This window comes from Camelus ferus, chromosome 3 (assembly GCF_009834535.1).
Source record: "Camelus ferus isolate YT-003-E chromosome 3, BCGSAC_Cfer_1.0, whole genome shotgun sequence".
Classification (NCBI taxonomy): domain Eukaryota; kingdom Metazoa; phylum Chordata; class Mammalia; order Artiodactyla; family Camelidae; genus Camelus; species Camelus ferus.
This window is the reverse complement of record NC_045698.1, coordinates 47,873,641-47,896,132: the sequence shown is the minus strand read 5'-3', so window position 1 is coordinate 47,896,132 and position 22,492 is coordinate 47,873,641. Positions and strand designations below refer to the sequence as shown.

Here is a 22,492-nt window from a genome sequence, read left to right as displayed (position 1 = left end):
GGAGTTAAAATGTGGGGAAAACATTTTTTTTTTTTACTACACTATACAACTAAGTACTCAATTTTACAAACAGATGTCAAACAAGAGTGTCCCCCTCAAGTGTAAGCTAACAAAATCCCTCCAAACAAAACAAAACAAAACCCAAACAGCAAAAAACAACCCAACAAGACCTATCTGGACCCAAAACAGAGGGAGGGAAGGAAAGCTCATTTCCTTTCTTTAAAAATCAGAGTGAAACATCTATAGTTAAACAACTTTATTAACATAGTCAAGCAGTGATTAACATTCACATCTATTATGTCACATCATACAAATGTAAATACAAAATTACTACAGTACAATATATATTCTCTGCATGATCCAAAATATTTGGTGGCCCCAAAAAACTCTCTTTAAAATTCAGCAGCTTATCAAAAATTAAAACCGTATTCTATTTAAAATGAAGATCTGTTAGCACAGAGTTTGACTTCAAGAAGTATCAATTTAGTACAGTTTGAGAAGTTGCAGGAGGATATGTTTGAAGGACACATTCTAACATAGTGTGGCAGGTACAGGAAACATCAGATTTAAAGCTTTTAAAGCATAACTCATACAACCTAAGTTGTCAGCAGAAAGATCCAGTTATTTATAACTAAAGCTAAAACTACTAAATTATTGCACCCAATATTAACATGAATATTAAGTGTAAAACTGTTTCATAATATGAAGTGAAGTCATTAGCCATGTTTAAACATCTCTTCTCACAGATGATAATCTATTGAGTAAAATTAATTACACAGTATTGTCTTATTATTATCTCCATAAAATTCATCCAATCTTAATTTGGTTCTACACCCACAGAGGAAAACAGCAATGAAGCAATGTGGGACAAGTACAGCAGAACCCCTTTATGAGGCTGGTATGGGGAGGGAACCAACACTGCCTTATAGGCTAACCGTGTTATATGGTAAGCTTTTAAGAAAATACTTAGACTTGCAAAACAGCTAATTCTGCATAATACCAAGCCATAGTATAAGGGGATTCTATGGTAGATGAACACAAATTGTAACTAAAGGGAAAATACTATTTTCTTAGTGATATTGGCAAATAGATTTGGTTTGGTTTTAAAATATACAAGAGGTGAAAAAAATCACTATTTTAACTTCCCTCAAAATCATGCATACACTTTAAAAAAAATACATTCTGGGATACAAATCACAATAAACAGTTGCTATAATTTAAATGTATACCTTAAAATTAGTAAGTATAATAATTAGGCATAAAGATAAAGAATTCTCTACATATAATACCAATGGGGGAAGATCTACATAAGACTGAAAAATTAGTCACAAGTCATCTGGAAAGTGTACAAGTGAATGAAACTTTCATGTAAAATTAATTATTAAGAGACATTAGAAATATCTCCATATTTAATACAGTATTATTATGTACTAAGTAGGTATACAATTCTCTTGCATGGTATTACTAGATAATATTGTTACACAGCTCTTCATTGATCTGACTTTTCATCTAGATTATTTTAGGCCCTTAATCTGAAAACCACAGTTTTCCTCAAGATTTCAATGCCTACGCTTCAGTAACAGTACTAGTAGCAACAGTTAGTGTTTTCCCCCTTGTATTATTTGCAAAAATAATTCAATAAGCAAAGCTGTATGAAGTTTAAAGTACTACTAAAGGAAAGATTTAAATTGCAGTTATGCATGTACACTCTTCTCCTGGGAAGAATGTTTTTGCACCGTTATCTGTTAATACATTCAATATGAATAATATAGATTAAGTATATGAAGCAAAAAAAACCCCCACTTCTTTCTTTATGGCAAAGTGTTTAAGTTAAATTTAGACTAAAGGGTTTAAGACATAATTAGTTTTAATTCTGGCATTTCAGCTATGCAGGGTAATTTAGTACAGGACAGAAAATTTTCCACTTTCCTATCTTATGGGTTCAGAGAAAAGGAGAACCAAACTGAATTTTGCTTTCAAGGTAAACCTGCATGCCAAGGGCTTGCCAGGAAGGATTTATACCACTATAGTCTGCAAGAATAAGGACTGGAAAATCAGACTAAATGGGAAAATTCTTCATGAAATACACTAAAAAACCCAAATATTAAGTATAATGACCCTTTATAAGCATATGTCACCAAAGCAAGAAGGATACAAGAGTATTCACCTGAGATAAAACTTGTATCTGAATATTTTATAACTGAGTAGACAAAGCATTTCAATAGAGGAAAGTCAGTTGAAATTATTTTAAAATATACATCTGATCCTATTTTACAATATATGCAATTTAAGCAATTCAGATCAATGAAAAAGTCTTAGCAAAAAAAAAATCACAGTGTTTATCAATATGTTAATTACAAAATGTATGCTACTTATTTTGTTTTTAAGATGTAATGGCTTGGTTAAGTCTTTCAAAATCTATTCTTCTGAAATCTAACTTGCGTCACAAAATCAAGTAGCAATAATGTAAAGCATCAGAACTGGCTCTGAAAGATTATTTACATGTTGATTATTTGGAAAATAACCAACCAAAAAATATAAAAAAGTGATTTTTTTTTACACAGTATGAAGTTATTAGAGATTAGACAATACAAAAAGCAAAACTCTTTCCTGAATAAATGAATATCTGTGGCACTAAGTTCATTTACTAATGGACTGTAACATGAAACTGCCAAACATGCATTTAAATTATATTAAATACACTTTCTGTTTCCAACTTAGGTTGATCAGCAGCTTTTGTTCTGTTAGAATCCTTCAAAGAGAGAAGCTCAAACAGGAAAAAGAAGGCATATATAAAACAGTAAACACTGACCTCCTGAGGTTCCTACAACATAAAAATATTCAAGTAGAAAATCTACATCACTTAGCAGCGGCTATTTCTGTAGTTGAGCACACTAACAGCACTTTAGTGTGTAAGGAGCAGATGAAGTAAGCCGTGCTTTAAGCGTGCCAAGAGGCAGAAACACTGGAATGTAACAAAGACAAACTCAGACATTCAGTCAACATTCAAAACTATTAAGACTACATCACAAGAATTAAGTTGCTTTATATATATATCCCATGATGTATTAAGTTTTATCAGAACAGTAAATGCTAAATCGGAGCTTACCTCAAAAGATAACTTAAATGGCTTCTGCAAATTCCTACACTGTACTATGTAACTGAAATATAATTAGGAAGAAACAATAACCTCAAGGTGGGGAAAAACCCAAAAAATCCAACCTGATCTCAGGTTATCAGTCATACTTACTTACTCTAATTTTGTATCTTTAAGTTTTCTTTTAATTTAAAAACATGTTAAGCGACTACAAAAAAGGGTACATTCTTAATTTACATATCTGCCTAACTGGAAATCAACTTTTCAGTCCAAGAGGTTAACAATAAAGCTTTTCAGTCAATACAGATTTGTCAATCACAGGTCCAGATAGCTTTATTTAAGGTTGTTTTTATATGTTCGTTTTAAAGTGTTCCGAAGAATTTTGCCATTTCTTTCGATTTAAAATGTTTACTACCTATTCCAAAATATTAAAGTATCTCCCATATTAAATTCTAAAAAGTTTTGAAAACTACAGAGTATCACTAGAAGTTAAGGATAAAATATCTACCCTAATCAGGTTTTAAAGACTAACTAGGAAGCAAATTTGAGCTTCCAGTGAGGCAATGATACTGGAAAGCAAAATGCTATATACCTTTTGGATCCAACTTATAATTAAAAAAAAAAAAGGGCATTATAAAATACGATCTAATTTCAGGCTCTACAGACTGAAATTTGCAAAGCCAAAGCAGAGGAAAGAAGGTGAAAGAACATTGTTAAAAAACACACACACACACACACACACACACACAACAACAAAACCTTTCTGCATGCTACCATGCATTTGAAATTTTTTGAAACGGTATTTATAAATTCACACGCATACAGCTCAAACTTCAGTGCAATGGCTGTATCATTCAACACTTTTAGAAGAATAGAACCATGCAAAGAGGAGCAACTACTTATAAAAATGGTTATTCAGTATTTATTCTGCAATGCAAAGGTGACAAACTAAAATATAAAAAGGTTGTTATGGCTTAACATTTCTGTTGCAGATTAAATATGCAGCATTGAAAAATGGAAAGGTGTGGCTTCATCTCTGACCAGCAGAGTTAAAAAGAAAAATCTCTCCATTTTCCTTCATCATCATGGGATACACTGTTCAGGCAATCCAAATTAATAAAGACTTGCACTTTCATATGGACACAAGATCAAGTGTACCAGTTAGGTTTTCACATTCACAGTATATAAGAAAATACACATGGAAGGAAAAGTAAAGGGTTAACTTAACAAGGATTTATTCACAGGAATACATGTAAGTAGAGAAAAATAACAGAAAAGCTAAACAAATGAAATGAAGAGGATCCAAACCAACTTTCACTCTGTAGCTTTTTACTTGCACCCCGTGTGCATATATCTAGGGCACAGAGGGCCACCAACATGCGCCAATACAGTGTAGGAACCCTGCATTACATCCATTAACTTAAACATATCTTTAAGATCATGCTTTGAACAAAAAAAGAAAGCTTAGAAGGCAATATGCTGAGTGGGAATAAACATTGAAATATAGCAATCATGTCGTCAACTTCTACAATTGTCCTTATGTGCCAACTAACATTTATGCAGCCTCTTACAGATCTTTTACCATGTAATTTAAGTTTTAGAAGTTTTGATAAAATCACTAGTAGTATATAACCATGCAGAAAGCACATCACACTGACAGCACAGAGGCAAAGATTTTGCACAGGTATATCAGCTTTCCACATTGTGCAGGTTACACACAATACAATATCAATCTTATTCCTAACAGATCCTAAAAAGATATTTCAAGGCCTAGCTGTAAACTACAGTACTTTATATCTATATTCTTAATGAAAATAAAATTCACAAATCTTAAAAAGGAATTTTAAATGCAGGGCTATATTGAATTGGTAAACTGCAACACAAACTGGCGCAACAGAGGTAACTGAATACCAATCTCACTCTATGTGATGCAAGCATGCTACTTCCCCACTAATTTAAAGTACTTTCAATCACTATGAGTCAGAATGCATGCCCGAACCTTAAACTGCACTTTAAAAATAATGTCTTGGCCTAGAAATTAAGTCTAATGAAGTACAACCATCAAATTATATCCACTACATTGATGTTTTAATGCGAAACCAAGATGTCAATCTTTAGTCTGATATGCCCAACCCCATTTATCCCGCCCGCCCTGCCCACCCCATAAAGGTGAAAGGAGTGACTCATTTGGCATTTCACAGGGTGCTTCATTGTTTAAATTTGTTGTTTTATTTCCAACTTTTTGGGGTACCTTAAATTGTAACTTCCAAGAACCTGCTTCTACTATGGGTAGGCAAGCTGATTTTAACTCTATTAGCTTCATTTGTGTAGTTCTTCGTCAGCATGCAAAAACAAGGCCCCACTATGTGGGAAATTTTATAAAAACCTTTAAATAAAAAAAAAAAAACTTTACTGTTTTGTAACCCCCTATTCTTAGGTTTCCTTTATTGTGCGCTATATAATTTTTACTCTTTCTTATCCCTATGCATCATTTATATGGTTCTTGTTTTGGTACGATTCCCCATAATATTCCAGAATGTACTGCTTAGTGAGTAGATCGAATAGATTTTTTGTTTCTTCTCATCCAGTGCGGAGTTGTAATTGGAGACAGATTTCCACCCACAAAGGCTCCAGATGTTAAAACGTTTCCCAACATCGACTTAATACAGTGACGGCAACACCTCCCTCCCGCCCCTCCCAGTAGGGTTGGGATTGTACTGTATTCCCTACTGGTTTACCCTTCCCCCCTGTAAAGGGTAACATTTTCCCTGGGTGCAGAGGCTCCCTCATAGTCTCCAAGACTGAAGGACCTGTAAGAAAGCAAAATAGAATAATTTTATAACTTAAACAAAACTTTTTCTTTTAAAGCCAGGGGAACACAAAATTAAGTAACAATGATACCTCTACCTAAAGAAAATGAGAAATTGGATAAATTGTCTAAGATCATGCTAATGAGAACCACGTTGCTTCCTTCTCCTGTGGCTCTCAACGTCACCTGCATCAGATGTGAAAAGTGACTCCAAGCTGGGGACATGCATAGATAGGTGTGTAGCACGTTACACGGATGAAATACACTTCATAAGATGCCATCAATCTAATTCTTTATCCCCCTTTTGCACAATGGGTTCCAACAGGAGCTGGTTATTTCTTACACAATAAGTTGCCCTACTATCTTCAAAATTAAGTAGCACTTTATTTAGGACAATCACTTTCCTTAGTGAGAATTAAAATATTATTCTTTCCCCCAATATTAAGCCAAAAAAAAAAAAAAAAAAAAAAGCATGACAGTTTTGGTTGTTTTGTCTGATGTTTTGGTTTAGGAAGTATAACAGTGTTCACACTGCACCAAGGTCACTATATTCAGCAAATACCAAAAAGTAAATTTTAACTCCTGTTTTCTTGATGTTTCTAATAACAATTCTTCCAACCTTATTTTACTCAAGTCATTTCCTAAACCCCAGGCCTCTTGATTTTTCTGATAAACACATTTTCAATGCTAGTCCAGTTTTAATCTTTTAGCCCTTGATGCCAGAAGTCAATTCTCATGTGAATCAAGCACTTTTCTAAAATACTAAACCCACAAGACACAAATAAGGGCTCAAGATCACCATGGGACAACATACACAAAGGGGTCTGAGACATTCCAGAGGCTGCAAAATCCGTTTCTACTACCCTCTGAGATTAGTCAATTTAGATGTTGCAATCTTTCCAAGTTTAAAATCTAGTTCAGAGTAAACAAACAAGTATGCAAACAAAAACTCCAACATAAAAGGCCATTCAAATAAGCGTTATGTCTTCTGGACACACAATGAGTACACTCTCTGGCTCTCCAGTTGAACAGGTCTCAGCTCACATTCAAAAGCTAAAGTTCTGGATGACTATACTAACCCATATTCCTAACATTTATTCAGCCAACTTAAGGGTCTAAGGCAACATACTAAGTTCTGGCATCACATACAGCTTAGTATTCAATCCTCATAATAACCAGGGAACTAAGGCTAAGAGACCAGAATTGTTAGTTTGACCAACAAGTCAGAAAAACTGGAACAAGAGTCCAAGTGGACTTATTCCACTACCACCCCAAATCAAAACAGAATCTCCCACTGATCATTTTAAAACACAGTGCTGGGTACAAGGTAGGTGTGCTCGATGAAATATGAAGAATAAATAATAAGCTCATATTTAGTAAGCCCAAATCCAGTTCTAATTCAGCCTGATTTTCTCTAAAGCTCCCAACATAGAAAAGTCCTTGATATGTAAGAGATGACAGACTCATGCTTTAAAACGAAATCATCTCTAACCTGCCACAGTGAATGCTGGTGACCTTTTTTATAGGGCAGAAGTTGAAAAAAGGAATAGCTGAAGAAATGCTGATAATCTAACTAGCATACTAACTTGGATTTCTTTCTCCCTAGGATTCAAAGTGGAACCATGCATTTTATCTTACTTGCTAGTTCTCTTAAAGTCTCTAGCCTTCACTTAAGTAATTCTAAGGTCCAATATAACATGAGACTTGTTTACCTTAACTTCTGTGGAGAACAAATAGCTTTTATTCTATTCAGTAATTTTATATTTAAGTCCTAAGTTTCTTTATGCTGAAAAATTCCATATTTCTTAACAACTTACCCCTAATTATGGGACTGCAGCTTAAGTGTATGAGATTAAACACCATAAAAAGCTGCAAGACGCTCTTTTAAGGGAAGCGGAAACTGGTCAGAGAAACGCCTCCAATTTTCATCCCCAACTTGATTTTTAAATCCATGAAGGATCTACAAAGAGTGAAAAAAAAAAATCATTAATTTATCAATAGCAAAAGAGAGACTCTCATATCTGCAAAGCTTCTGAAATCAAACCTTATTTATTTTATTATTCTAAAATTTAACACATTTTAAAGTAGTTATTCTCAAACTTTGTTGAATTCTACACCATTCCATGTCTTGCCTAAAAGCACCTCATAGAATATGCTAAACTTTGCTTTGAGAAATTTAGAATTCAGCAAGTGTCCTAGTAACAGATGTATTCTAAGCAATCTCTAACATACTACTAATGGAAAACAAAGCAAAAAAGATAGAATTCACCCAAGGGATGAAATTTTTATGCCATATTTAATTTATTCAAATTGAAAATATACAAAGCTTTGGGTTCATGGTTGCAACTACAGTTCACTGATTTTAATATTAAATAATTCAAATGTGTAGCAGCGTTTTATTTTGTTATAGTTGAGTGATGACAGGAGCAAATCAAAAGAAGGCATCACTAAAAAACACACAGATTTAATCTCTGTTGTGACCACTTATATTTACTTAGTTCAACAGATTATATTATACTCCAAATCTTAGCCAGTCGTGTTTCAAAATATATGCTATTTTGCATTGGGATAATGGGACTACATGAATCAGTCATAGTGCTTGAGAAAATATTTTTAAAGTACATGCTCTACTGTACTTTAAGAAAAGATCAATTCAACTTCTTTACCAAGAACAAAAGTTATATAGTCTACCAATACTGATGAAGAGTCTAAGTTTCATATGAAATATAATTTAAACTTTCCAGCTAGGACTGTAACAGTCACAAAATGTGAATCATGAAGACTTTTTAGTTACCTTACAGAACATGTCTCTCAGATCATCTTTTGGGTTAATCCATGATGCAACAGCATCACAAAAAAATATAAAATCCTGTAACAAGCAAGAAATACATTTTAGGTTGGTATTATATTTGTTAAACACAATAAAAGATACATGAATATATATCAACAGAATATTTGGTAAAAAATTTTTTTTAATCAGCTATAATCATAAAGAATTATATGTGATTTCTTAATGGTTGTCTCTATTACTCCAGCAAAGAACCACTACTCATTCAGTTTATATTGGAACTTACTGCCCTCTAGTATTTCATTTCACATTACAAAACAAAACCCCAGTCTAGTAAACATTTAGCATCAGCAAGGGCTGAAAGCACCAAATAAGCGCCAATTTAAAAAAACCTTCATTTATTGGATTAGAAAATTACATAAATTCAATAACTTTACAGTTGACTACCCTAGAAATAATTTAAAGCTATTTAAGTATATGCAAAACAACCTTGATTTAAAGAATAGGAATTAATGTCTAAATTTCAAGATCCATCTTTAGATAGAAACTTAAATGAAATGTTCATAAGTTAGAAGAAAAATTATGTAGTTACAAATAACACCTAGCCCAACCCAACTCAAAAGAAAAACCGAAACACCCAATGCTCAGACCATTACCTAAAAATAAACAGGTTATTCTGACTAAAAGAACAAGGTGACAATAGGTATATGCTTGAAATATTTAAGTATTTTCTAATCTTGACTATCACACTGAAGCAACAGTTCAACATACAATATATCGCTTATGTTGTGACAACCTTCAATCTCACTATTAAATTCAGAGAACCTCTAATTACAAAATTTACTAATACGAAAGTATGTGCTAAAACACACTGAAGCAGATAAAATGCCTGTGCCCAAAGTTTATGATTTACTCAAATAAGATTCCTTATGTCTTCCAAATACCAAAGTCCAATGCTAAAAATTTAAACATCAAAAATAAAACTTAAGATGTTTCTTTAACTGTATCCAAATAAAGTATGTAAAAAGTAGAAACTACTACTAACTCTTTTTTTTTTTGGCTTGTCTTTAATTTTCTTAGACAGAACCTTTATGCTTTTAAAAGTGGAATCAATTGGAAGTCAACAGTGTAGGGAAATATTTCCCAATACTTTTCTTGTAAACTCAAATTCTTACTTGGTGTAAAGCAGGCTTTTACTGTTCACAAAGTTACTTATGAATTGCAAAAAAAAAAAAAAAAAAAAAAAATCTCCCTGCAATCCCCCATTCAATCTGGGCTGCTATAATCCGACAGAAAGTGGGAGGACACTTTCTTCTCGCATTCGTAGTGGAAACCTTAGCAGCAGTAACTGCTTCAGGCCTGTCAAAGAGATGCATTTCTACCAGCTCTTAAGTTGGTAGTGATTTCCTGAGCAACACACATGTTACTTTCAATGCTTAAATGTCAATTCAAAAGGGAAAAAAAGGTATTGAAAAAAAAATTCCTGTAGGAAAAGGCTCCTTCTTAATACAGTACATCATATCAGATACCTCCAAAACATATTTAAGGTGACACAAAATTCTTAAATATTGGAAAAATCCCGGAAACTCAATGCTAGGAGGTTATTTTGCTACTAGGGACCATCTTTTAAGATAGCACTGGCTTGTTTTAATAGTAAGTTATTAATGTTTTACAAATGTGAAATTAGCCAAAATGAGCTAATTGGTAAGTTTTCAATGCCTATCACCTACCTCAACTTGAATTTTATAAGCCAGTGATTCACATGTGTTTCTAAACCTGAGTTAACATACAGCACAGGAGTTTGTGTAAGATAGGAAATATCAAAAGGTCTCAATTAAATAAATATTCAAAGTACCTATCTCTTGAAAGTGAAAGGTTTTCCTGAAACCATTCCCACAACTTTCTTTTCCTTACAATTTATCTTTTGAGGACCCTGGGGCATTTAACCTAGAGCCCCACAGCCTGCATTCTGTTGGTTTTATACACATGGTGTCAATCAACACATTCCTTTGTTTTATGTCAGCTGGATCCAGAGGTTTGATCAGATTCATGTTTGACACTGCTGCCAAATAATTTTTTTTAAATGCCAAAGATGTCTAAATATAATATGTAGGACAGAAAACAAGACAAAGATGAATAAATCATAAGCTCTCAAAGTTAAAGCAGTTTCAATGGCTGATTCAATATTCTATTTTATTCACACTACTGAGTTTCTAATCTAAGTTTGATTTCTAAGTTACAGACAGAATAACCTACTCTCTTAAATGGAGAGATCCTCAAACTCAGTATATTGGTATTCATGGATAGGAGACATTTACAAAGTAAATAAATGAGATACAAATATGGATGAAAGAAGCTATGGCTTAATTCAAGTCAAGAATATAATTTTCTCCTAATCTATTATTATATAACAAAAAAAGATTTAGGAAATAAAAAATAGGCATTATCATTTCAAGATATTAGGATATATACAACATTTGAAACATAGTTTGCTTCAGTATCCTAAGTGAATATTTTTATAATTATAGTTCTAAAATATTTCCTCCATTGACGTTTCATTATTCAGAATATTAAAAGTTAAATCCTTATGAACATCTTACTTGGATTACTCCACTGGGATTCACACTGATCATGGTACAAATCCCACGAAATGCTGAATCCTTTTCCTCATTGTCCCTTATGTTCCTCAGAGAGGTGCACCTATTAAATCATAGAATTGAGTTTAGCATTTAAGTAAGAAGCACATTCAACTACAATACTAATGGACAGTATTTAATGGAATAAGCACCAGAGTAGAGATAATGTTTATATTCAAAGAATTTTCATAAAGCTTAAGTTTCTCACACTTCCTGTATTACGCTGGGCCCATTTAATCTCAACATAGTGGAAATCATGAAATTCACATTTCTTACTAATAGACTGCATCTAAGTAATAATAATTGATTTTAATCTCCCATTTAAATTAATGAGCTTGAGCCAAGAATAAATTAACAATTTAAAAACCTGTATTATGACTTGTATTCCATTAAACACTACTAAAAAAATGACTTGAATTGAAAGATTGTCAATTGAAAGCAGCAGAACATAGGATATACTGCCACAATAGAAACTATTATTATACAGCTTATGGTGTAGATGTTTAACTTTTACATTAACAAGCAAATAAGATTTTTATACATAACAAATTTAAACATGTATTTCTTAATGCAATCCAAGTTTTCAAATTAATTCTAAAAAGAAACATAATGCAAAAACCTCAATTTATAGAATTTGCATGCATCTTTATTTTACTGGTGGATATTTAAATGCTTTTTATGTATAATCAAGCTTTTTAACACAGCAAGCATGTGACAATCTTATCCCATGCATCAATTAGTCGTTAGCCACAACATAAAATAAATATACATGACGATGCTACTGAAAAACCTCACAAACCTGATAGGACAAGATTAGTCACATGGTTGGCAATGATTAAGGATTGTGATTTTTGTAACCAACTGAAAATATATCTAAAAGTGAGATAGAAAGAGAAAGAAAGAGTGAAGAAAAATGAATTAAAAAAAAAGATTGAATAATACACACCAGGGTCTTATAAACTGCTGTAGCATGGGGGCCACCTCTTGAGGACAAACGTAACCAAGACGACCAATTGTTATTGCTAAGGTAACGCAATCACGGTTATACACCACCAAACGCCAACCAAGACATGAGCAAATGAGGGGGAAGGAGAAAAAATAAAGAAAAAACAACAAATAACTCAGAAACAGAAACCAACAGAATTTGTGTATGATAATAAACATAAGATTTCACCAGTGCTGTTTATTACCACCCCCTATAATAAGGGGCAGCAACATATATGGCATACTCTTGGAAAAAGAAAAACAAAAGGAATTAAAAAAACTTCAAAGATTGAGAGAACACCAAAAACCATGATGAACTGCTTATCTTGCTCAATCAAGTGTCAAAATATTTTTGATAAAAAGATGAGCGATTAAACAGACGGACTTAGATTCTTCCTTCAAAGCCAGTTGAAATTTCAGAGTTTAATAATGAAATCTATGTCTTCCCCCAAAGAAACATTAGTAAATGTGAATGATTACATTTCTGAATTGTCTATTCAAACACACTTCTCAGAAGTTAAAACAGTTAAAATCTTTCTCACTTTTCATCTCTTTTTATAAGTGATTTACATTCTTTGAAAGTTATTTAGGAATTTAATCCAAATTTTGGTGTATATATATTTTTGTTTGCTAACATTTCCAAAAGAAGCCAGTGGACCATTTGTTGCCTGATATCAAAATCAACTATCAAATTTTAGGTGTTGTGGTACATACGGAATAAATGGATTGGAAAATTGCTGTGCTATGTCAAATCCCATTCGAAAAAAAACCTCTACTGGCAATGATAACGATAATAACAGTCCACTAATTTAAAACCATATTTGACATAAAGGAAATCTACAGTCCACTGTAATGAGATGTGATTATGTGGACCAAAGGAACAAATATTCTGTCCTTGCTTAAAAGGCACAGCACACCATAGATAATATAGATCATAAAACATACTGATTACATGCTAATATTTTATGTTTTAAAAACTTGAAGTGGGAATTAATCAAACATATATTTACCATCAAAATCCTTAAACTTACAAAGAGCTAAAACAAGTGCCACTCAGAACTGCATTCTGCAATTCAAAGGTACATACATATAAATACATTTATACACAACGGGAAAAAAAATACAAACAGAAAACAAACCATGAGGTGCTTTAATGGTGTTCTCTCAAAAACTTACAGGTTAACCTTTCATAAAAAAAGGGTGGGGGTAAAGAAAAATGTTTAAGGATTACTTGAAGCAAACTACACAGATAATACTAAAATCCAGCAGATTCATATGAAGCAAGAGAAAGAAAACCTATGTTCAAAAGACACAAACTATGCAACATTCTCATTAAACAGGCAAGTATGAACAATCCAATGAAACATGCGATAAAGCAGATGATGGTCCATTGAAAAAGTTCAGTGTAGGATATACTAATTAGAAAAAAAAGCAAATAACTGCATACACTAAGGAATTGGCTTTATGAAATAATAAGATAATGGTAATTAAGTTGCTAAAACCTATGGATTATTAGTCATTGACACTAATTTTATTTTAATAATAATCTGCCCAACTCTTTTGGGTAAGGAATAAGAGAAACATTTTCTGCAGCCACTTGTGACAAGAAAAATCCAGTGAATCCCAAGTATGTTTCTCAATCAATTCAATTCAACAACTTGAAAGGCATTATCAACCACCTTTTGCTTTCTTTAGGGTAGAATCATACTACGAATATAATCTTATAAATAAAGCCAATTTGTTCAAGGAACTGTAATAAATTCAACTGATATCCCACAAGAAACTTTAATACACATTACACTCAACATTTATTTGCAGTTATGCATTCACATTTAAAAATAAATAGGAAGTTTCTTAAGGTTCAACAGTAATTTTATAATGGCAAGTGTTCTAAATCTGAATGTCATGTATAGGTACTGCATTCTAAACAGAAAAAAAAAACCTGACAAAATTTCATAACCATCCTATACATAGATTTTTGTGCTTTTCAGCAAGAAAATCTAATTCACTTTATGCTATAAACAGTACCCATACAGCCAAACAGCCATATAACTGTTTCATAATTAAAAGATATCCTTCCATACCAATAAACATACCAATTTAAATCACATTAGGATATAACACTTTTTATAATTAAAAATGTAAAATTAAAATGCCTTTGAAAATAAATTTTTACTTAGAAAACCTCATTTGACTCTTTGTCCAGTATTTTGGTGAGGCATTCATTGACTATGAACATATTACTGGAATTATCTTTGCATATACAGAAAAAGACATACCTGATCAAAAACAAAATTTATATTTTGAAATCATTATTAGCAAAAATCAGGGAGGGTAGAAAGAAATCTCCCTGAAATGTGTTCTATAGTATGGAAGGTATTCTTTAATACAAACATGCTCTCTATAAATGCAAAAGAGAAACAAGCTTCCTGAATAAAAATCCCACAAGATACTGCTTAAGTTCCCAATTTGAAGAAAAATATACAATGAAATACAAAATACATATGCCATTGTTAACAAACTAGCCACTACAGTGTAATCGATTTTCGGCCATATTTTTACAGATTGAAAAAAAAAAATCATTACTCCCCAGCTATGAGTTACTCTCTTAATTAATGTAAAAGTAAAATTCATATTGTTCAGCAGTTATTTTATAGCTGGGTCAATTTCAGGGAGTACTAAAATACTGTTAATAGGGGAGAAAGTGTTTTTGTTTTTTTTTTTTTAAAGTTTCTTTAAACTGGCTACGTAATGAAGCTAAAACAGTATAACTCATTAATGAGAATCCAAAATAGCTGTTAATAAGCTGGGTTTCTAAAGCTAGCTTTGCTTTGGTTTCTCTACGCATCTTGACTTAAAATTACAAGGCAAATAAATTTTCTTTTCACTGTAACAGTTCAGTCATATGGTACCTGTATTCTCTAACAACGTCTTTGGTGTGTTGGGTCTGTTAATGATTTCTACAAGCTGGTGCAACACCATAGGAATATAAGGCTGCATCTCTATACCTAGATCATTACCAAAAGAGAAAACAAACAAAAAGTCGGAATGTTAAAATATCAATGTAAAATATTTTGCTCCCTTTATTAACTATGATGTTATATATTTATATACATAAAGCTCATTAAAAAAGGCAATTACAAAAATATTATATCATCTAAAAATTTATACTTTTAAAAGGGGGAAAAAATCTTACCCATTTGAATGGAGATTTCTCCAATTGCCCATGTGGCATTATTGCAGACTGAAATGAACTCTGGATTTAGGTTGGTTCCCAATATTGGCATGAAATCAGCTAGAAAAAAAATTTTTTTAAAAACTATGTAGTAAACTTCTCAATAGCAATGTATTGTGCTTAAAAGGAAATCTACTGTTAGAAACTGAAATCTAGGCAAGAAATAGCGTTTTTTTTTTTTCAAAGGTGTTGGAAATAATTATCTTAAGGAACCAAAGGAGGCAATCTCTGACCACTGAACTTTCATATGATGTAGATGAGGAAACCTAAATTTTGGTTTTATTTTAAGTATCATTAAAAAGAGCTGGTCAAGTAATCTCTTTTGTCATCAGACTGAGAACATTCAAAATAAAAGTGAGGAAAACATGATACAATAGAACTTTCTTCAAAGCTAGTCTCTAACACACACAATTTTTTAAATCAACAATTTTGGCTTTTACAGTTTATCCTAGTGGTCTCCACATACCATTTTCACTTAAAAGAAATGAGGGCTCTCAGAAAAATGTCTCATTGCAGGCTAAGGGCAGGAAATGTACAACACAAGCCTGGACTATTTTGTCATACCAGAAAAGACTCAGGACTCAACTTGATAAAGCTCCCACTGCTGGCAGGAGGACAATTTGAGCATCAAGAGTTCATAGTGACACTCAAAAAATAAATACAAACAAAAACTAAACTCTCAAACGCAATATAGACAGATACCTGTAGAAGATGCTGGGAATCAATTCATTATTTTAAAAACCGGTAAATGGTCAAGTAATTATCCTGCCTCTCCTGTATGACTTGTACTTCAGGGCAATAACAGATTGATATGGAAAATGTCTCTATATATGCATTCTCACTATTAAGTGAAGAATTAGAATCACTTTTTAAACCCCTAATAAGTTAGAGGATCTCAGAGTTTCTCAAGCTCAGCAATACTGATAGCCTGGGTCAGATTATTCTGTTATGGGGGGACTGTCTCCAGCATAGTAGGATGCCTCGCAACATTCTTTGCCTCTACCCACCAGCTATCAGTAACACACCCAGTGTTCAAATGTCTCCAGACATTGCCAAATTGCCCTTGATTGAGAAACACTAACCTAGAAAATAATCATCATGGTTGACAACATAAAAAGGGAAAGACAACTAGACACTGCATACCTCCTGAAGAAGGTACATGATCTATAAAGTCATAAAATTAAAAAAAAAATCCTTTCACACAAGTTTAAACACATAAAAACTAAAATTAGGGGGAAATATTGGTAGAACAAGGTTTCCACAGAACAAGAATTTATTATAATTTCATTTAGAGTGATTAGGCTTAAACTAACATTAGTCAAAATTCAGAAAGATAGTTATTATTCTAAAGCACAACTGGGAATTGGGTGAAGGTGATCAAGCACAAACTTCAAGTTCTAAAATAAGTAAGTTCTAGGGGATGTAATGTATTACATTATGACTGTAGTTAATTAATACTGTATTGGATATTTGAAAGTTGCTAAGAGAGCAGATCTTAAAAGTTCTCATCACAAGAAAAAAAAATTTTCATAACTATGTGAGGTGATGGATGTTAACTAAACACTGTGGTAATCATTTCTCAATATATAAATATATCAAATCATTATGTTGCACCCCTTACACTTATACAATGTCATATGTCAATTACATCTTAATAAAACTGAGGGGGTGGGACCCAAAAGCACACTGTATCATATGAAAAAAGCATTCAGGTCATTGCTTTAAACCAGGGTTCAGTAAACCATGGATTATAAACTACTAACATCCAAAATGATGGGACACAGAAATGAAGGAAAAATAACCAAAACCCCATTTAATCCATGGGTCTGATGGCAATTCTGGTTACATTATTCAAGAAATCCCTTATTATCTACACAAAAGACTAAATAAAACAAATGTTATGCTATTAAAACAGAAACAAATCATCATTTACTTTTAAGTAAACTGTTCAAACTTTCCTATGATATCTGAAAAAGTATGCTGGTTTATAATGAGAGACTATTTCTGGGTACCTCTACAAAAAAGAGAGGCTATTCAGAGTATCCATGAACCAGCATACAGGACCAAGGATTCAGAGATGGGCATGTTCTTTAAAGTAATACTTTTCCAACTTTTCTCCAGTCATAGAATGCCTACTGAGCTGCTAAAGTGATGGTGAATTCAAGAAAACAAGGAACAGGCGTTCCTGTCCTGCCTGCTTCAGTCAGAAAAGCTTTATGCAGTGAAATGTACGTTTGTAAGTGTTGGGATTTCATGAACTTTAATAATACAAGCTATAGTTGATGAAAAATGTTAAAAATCATCACAGCAGTAGAAAATATTCATACCTATACAAGGCTTAACATGCTGAAAGCAAGCTTTTGTCAGGTCACCTAACAGGGCGAAGGAACTCTGTCGTACTTCGGGCATTTTATCCTACAAGAAAGAAGAAGAAATTAATGCCAATGTGACACAAAGAGGTAGGTTTCAATTCATTTTAATTTAATAAGTCTCACCTGCATGCACTGATACATTAGTGTTAGAATGTTACTTCGGGCTACTAGCTGTTCAATGTTGCCTCCAAGACCTTCAGCCAGGCCACTGAGTAAGTCAAGAGCCACTATCATAAAATCTTTATCTGGAGCCTCATATTGATCTGGTTGAGCATTGTTCAGCTGAAATTAGACACAATTTTTTTTGAAAACTTTGAATCAATTATTGAAAAAGTTTGTGTACATTATGCCTATCCTTAGAAAAATGTTTATGATGACAAGAAGGGAGAAACAAATTTTTTTTAAATACCATAGCTTGTGCAAGAGTCTTCTGTACTAGGTTTACACAACGCTGATACACAGGTTCACAGTACGGAAGGAAGCCAGATTGCAGAGCTGTGGCAACTGAAGATAGGCACTAGAAAGGATAAAGTAGATGTGTAAAATTTCTGGGTACACCTAAGATTATAATAAACACTTGAAAGTGTACTCAATAAGACCCTGGTCATCTGTGAGCCTGTCCTACTACTCTATGGTATACAGCAGGTTTATTTTTTCAAAACTTTCTTTGGATGCCATTCATTGCTGTTAAGTTTACTAGGTGGTCAGGGGAGGTTTCCTCAGGAAAAAAAAATGTAAAGATTTTTATAATGTACATTATCCTCCAGGAACAGATCTTAAGTATTATGTACTCCTATTTTTTTCTCAAATGTAAGAGAGATATTTATCATCCCATGCTGGTCAATGATGTGGGTGGAATTTACTGGGCACATTCTGAGACCCTGCATGGAAGTAAATACATCTAGCCATTATAATTCTTCTTGTTTTGTTGGGCCCAGAATTAGCCATTGCTCTTGGTCACAGAAGTTTTTACTTCTCTGGTTAGGGACAATCCATGGCAGAAGTGGTGACCCCTGAAATGACAGGGGGAACAAGAATGACTGAATTGGTTCTACCAATTTCAATTCATCTAGGTTTAAGTTACCACATTTGAGAATGTATTTCAGTTATCTGAATGGCATATAATTTTTGTTTTGTTTTAAAAAAGTAATTACACATGAAAACAAAACTTCAAACTAGACAGAAAAGGTATAAAGTGAAGTTTCTCTTATCAAAGTCCCAATGCTGCTTCACATATATGAGTGTATGTGTGTATATATAATAGATAATATATAAAAGAATTTAAACTATTAAACATTATGGCTTGGCTGTATGTGTATACAAAGACATACAGTCAAAACAGAGATGAACATATATATGTTGATATGGAAAGATCTCCAAGATAATTTATTATCAATTAAGTCGAGCAGGTTAGAAAATAAGTACAATACAATCCTGTCTACTTAAAAAAAAAAAGCATTAACACATCCATTACACTTTCTATTTCACAGTATTTCTTAGTATAGATGCACCATAATTAAAGTGATTCAAAGTTACATATTTATTCTGCTTTTAAACAGAAATGGCTCATAATGTAAATTAATTAATACTTATCATCACATATACCTGTTTTAGATTTGGACATGTATTTTTTTTGATAAAACAGATTAACTGCATATTACCAGATTAGCATACCTCAAGTAAAGGGAAGAGATCTTTATCTTCATCCTTTAACATGTTCCATTTCTGGATCAGTGGTGGCATTAGCATCTGAATATATTCCTAATTACAATGATGAAAAACACATAAAGCTCTACTCTCCTATGTTAACAAGCCCATTCTGAGTTCATGAAAATTAAACTCCATTCAGAGTAATTGTGTAAAATCATTACAGAATGAATTTTAAGACTCATTCTTTGTTCTAATTAGCACCTTTAGAAATTTTTTTGCCTGTTTTTAATTTATATCACCTTGTTCTATTTTTTTTTTGGACCTTGTTCTATTTTAAATCATCTTATACCATTTTTGAAATAAGCTGTATTCGTATACATCAAATTTGATGTAGTGGTACACATCAAATATGCCATTACATAAAAATTACTTGATCATAATCAGGAATGATCTGTTTAAGTTTTACTCTCTAGTGACTGAATTTTTTTAGTCCTGGGGCTTGTGACATGTTAACATGGCTCCTGCTCTACAGCAGGTTATAAATGACAGTTAATAAAGGTATTAAAAACAACAGTAGAAAAAGATTCATAATGATTTAAATGTCCTTAGACTGAAGAATCCATGCAACCAAATAAACATAATCATCATATAAACAAGGAGCACAGATTCTAAAGGGTCTAATCTAAGACATTAGGGATGCCCCAAACAAAAGTAAACCAATCAACATGAAAGCAAACCCACAAACAAGTGTCCTGCACCAAGTTTAACTTATAAACACAATTTCTTAAGACTTCTCATACAGTAATTATAAACGTGAAATTATTCTTCAACAGGGAATTTCTAGCTGTATTAAAATTCTAACATTATTTAAGTCATATTTAAACAAGCCAAATTCCACCCTCCTCTTCCATTCTTAACACTACTAGAGACAGAGTTTGGATCCCTACCCATACTCTGAAGCACTATTTAACATTTTAAACTGTTACCCTATTACCCTAATTTTTAATTGTTTTGGTATTTCCCATACTTGTAAGTTCCAATGAGAAAACAAAGATGTTTCGATGTGGTGTTTATGATGTGGTAGATACAAGAAGTTTAAGTAAAAGTTGAAATCCTTTATCCCCTTTCCTTTAATCACTCTAAAAAGTGTTGGTGCATTTACGGGAGATGCTGCTATAATTTCCACATCAAACACATATTTATTTTTTAAAGTACTATTTAAAAGGTAAATACACTTGCTGTTTTTTTTCAGATCTACCTTCCTAAAGCAGCAAACACTCCCAAAACATTTTAATTTATGAATTTGTTAATATATTGACTGTAACTATGCTATATAATATATAATTTTTTCATAACAATTCATCACAAACACTTACAGGTTTGTTTAAATGATGTCCTACTGAATCTGCTAATGTTCCTATGGCATCATAAAGAATGAGCAGGTTCTTATGCTGGTATTTACTAAATGCGAAGACCAACGTATCAAGTATATAAGCAAGATAAGGAACAAGTTCTGTACAAGCCTCCTCTTCTAGGGTAGCAAAGGCACTATAATTAAAAAAAAAAAAAAAAGATTAGTATTGTAGAAAAGGAACAGTACGACAATGGTAAATCTAAAACTAAAATACTGTTGGTTCATTCAACAAGTTTATTTGATTATTTACTATTTATTTAGTCGCTCAGTGCTGGGAATATGGCAATGAACAAAACAACATCCCTATTCTCAGGGAGTTTAAATTCTAGTGATGTTCCACATTAATGAAATCAGAATAAAAACTGTTTAACTCTTCCTTTCACACTTTAACCTTCATATGCATACCAAGAGTCACAAAAAGAAACATTTTTAACACTCAGTGTGTTTGAGATATATGAGAACAGTAGTATCACAATCTCTCAAATGTTTCTTTTAGTGGGAGGAGGAAATGAGGTGCTGGAGGTCAAAGGGCACAAATTTTCAATTTATAATTGAAGAATATAAAAGAATAAATTCTAAGGATCCAGTGTACAGCACGGTAACTATAGTGAAAAATATGGCACTGTATACTTGAAAATTGCTGAGTGAAGATCTTAAGCATTCTCAAAAAAATTGTTACCTATGTTAACTATGTGAGATGACAGATATGTTAATTATCTTGATCTTGGTAAATGTAAATGCTCTATAATGCTTATGTATATCAAATCATTATTTTATTTTATATACTTAAATACATGTAATTGGGGGAGATGGGTATAGCTCAGTGGTACAGTGCGTGCTTAGCATACACAAGGTCTTAGGTTTAATCCCAGCATCCTCCACCAAAAAAAGAAAGATTAAAAAAAAAAAAAACCCATGCAATTATATCTGTCAATTATTCCTTGGTAAAGTTTAAAACACCCTAAGCCCTACACTCTACATTAAAATGCACAGTGCATGTTATTATAAATTTGTTTATTTTTGGCTTACTTTTTAGGACAAATGTGCAAGAAAGGAAAACAACTCCAGAGACTCAGTACAATTACCTCAACTTAACCCAAAATTTGTATTGATTTTAAGGTGTATGTGGCTCTTCATTTGTAAAATTAAGTTTTATTTTCTTCTTTTCTACCCAGAAAGGCATTTCTTAAAATGATAGGCTTAAGCTATTTGTTAAAGTCCTGTTCATTAACACTGAACTATGTATCTAGTTCCTTAACAGCACTTTCCATAAATTATAATTGTCTAGTATACCTTATTAGCCCGTAGATTTCAAGACAGCAGAGATTGTTAAGCCCAGCATTTAGTGTATGCCTAACAATTAGTAGAAAACTGAAAAAAAAAATTGCTGGATGAATAATCTATACGAAACCAAACACAATCTGTATCCTACTCTCACTAAAAAAAATTTAGTGCTATTTATCACCGAAGTCCCCTTGGTTAACTTTCTTTCATCTCATTATGAACT

General features: G+C 32.5%; 1 protein-coding gene and 1 non-coding gene across 4 annotated transcripts in view; both read right to left on the bottom strand.

Moving 5' to 3' along the window:
* Nucleotides 1-241: 241 nt before the first annotated feature.
* Nucleotides 242-22,492, bottom strand: part of TNPO1 (transportin 1) — an 85,480-nt gene continuing 63,229 nt past the window's right edge. For all 3 annotated transcript variants that reach the window (XM_032474007.1, XM_006176694.3, XM_006176695.3), the window contains exons 14-25: nt 20,948-21,119; nt 19,596-19,682; nt 18,331-18,438; nt 18,045-18,203; nt 17,877-17,964; nt 15,511-15,609; nt 15,227-15,322; nt 12,277-12,352; nt 11,295-11,394; nt 8,701-8,775; nt 7,724-7,866; nt 242-5,907 (exon numbers count right to left, since the gene is read on the bottom strand). In XM_032474007.1, coding sequence (XP_032329898.1) covers nt 7,759-7,866; nt 8,701-8,775; nt 11,295-11,394; nt 12,277-12,352; nt 15,227-15,322; nt 15,511-15,609; nt 17,877-17,964; nt 18,045-18,203; nt 18,331-18,438; nt 19,596-19,682; nt 20,948-21,119 — 1,168 coding nt within the window. In that variant the 3' untranslated portion in view covers nt 242-5,907; nt 7,724-7,758. The remainder of the gene's footprint in view (nt 5,908-7,723; nt 7,867-8,700; nt 8,776-11,294; nt 11,395-12,276; nt 12,353-15,226; nt 15,323-15,510; nt 15,610-17,876; nt 17,965-18,044; nt 18,204-18,330; nt 18,439-19,595; nt 19,683-20,947; nt 21,120-22,492) is intronic.
* Nucleotides 9,945-10,070, bottom strand: LOC116662853. The gene has a single exon (XR_004318943.1). It is a non-coding gene; the product is annotated as a small nucleolar RNA SNORA31 (small nucleolar RNA).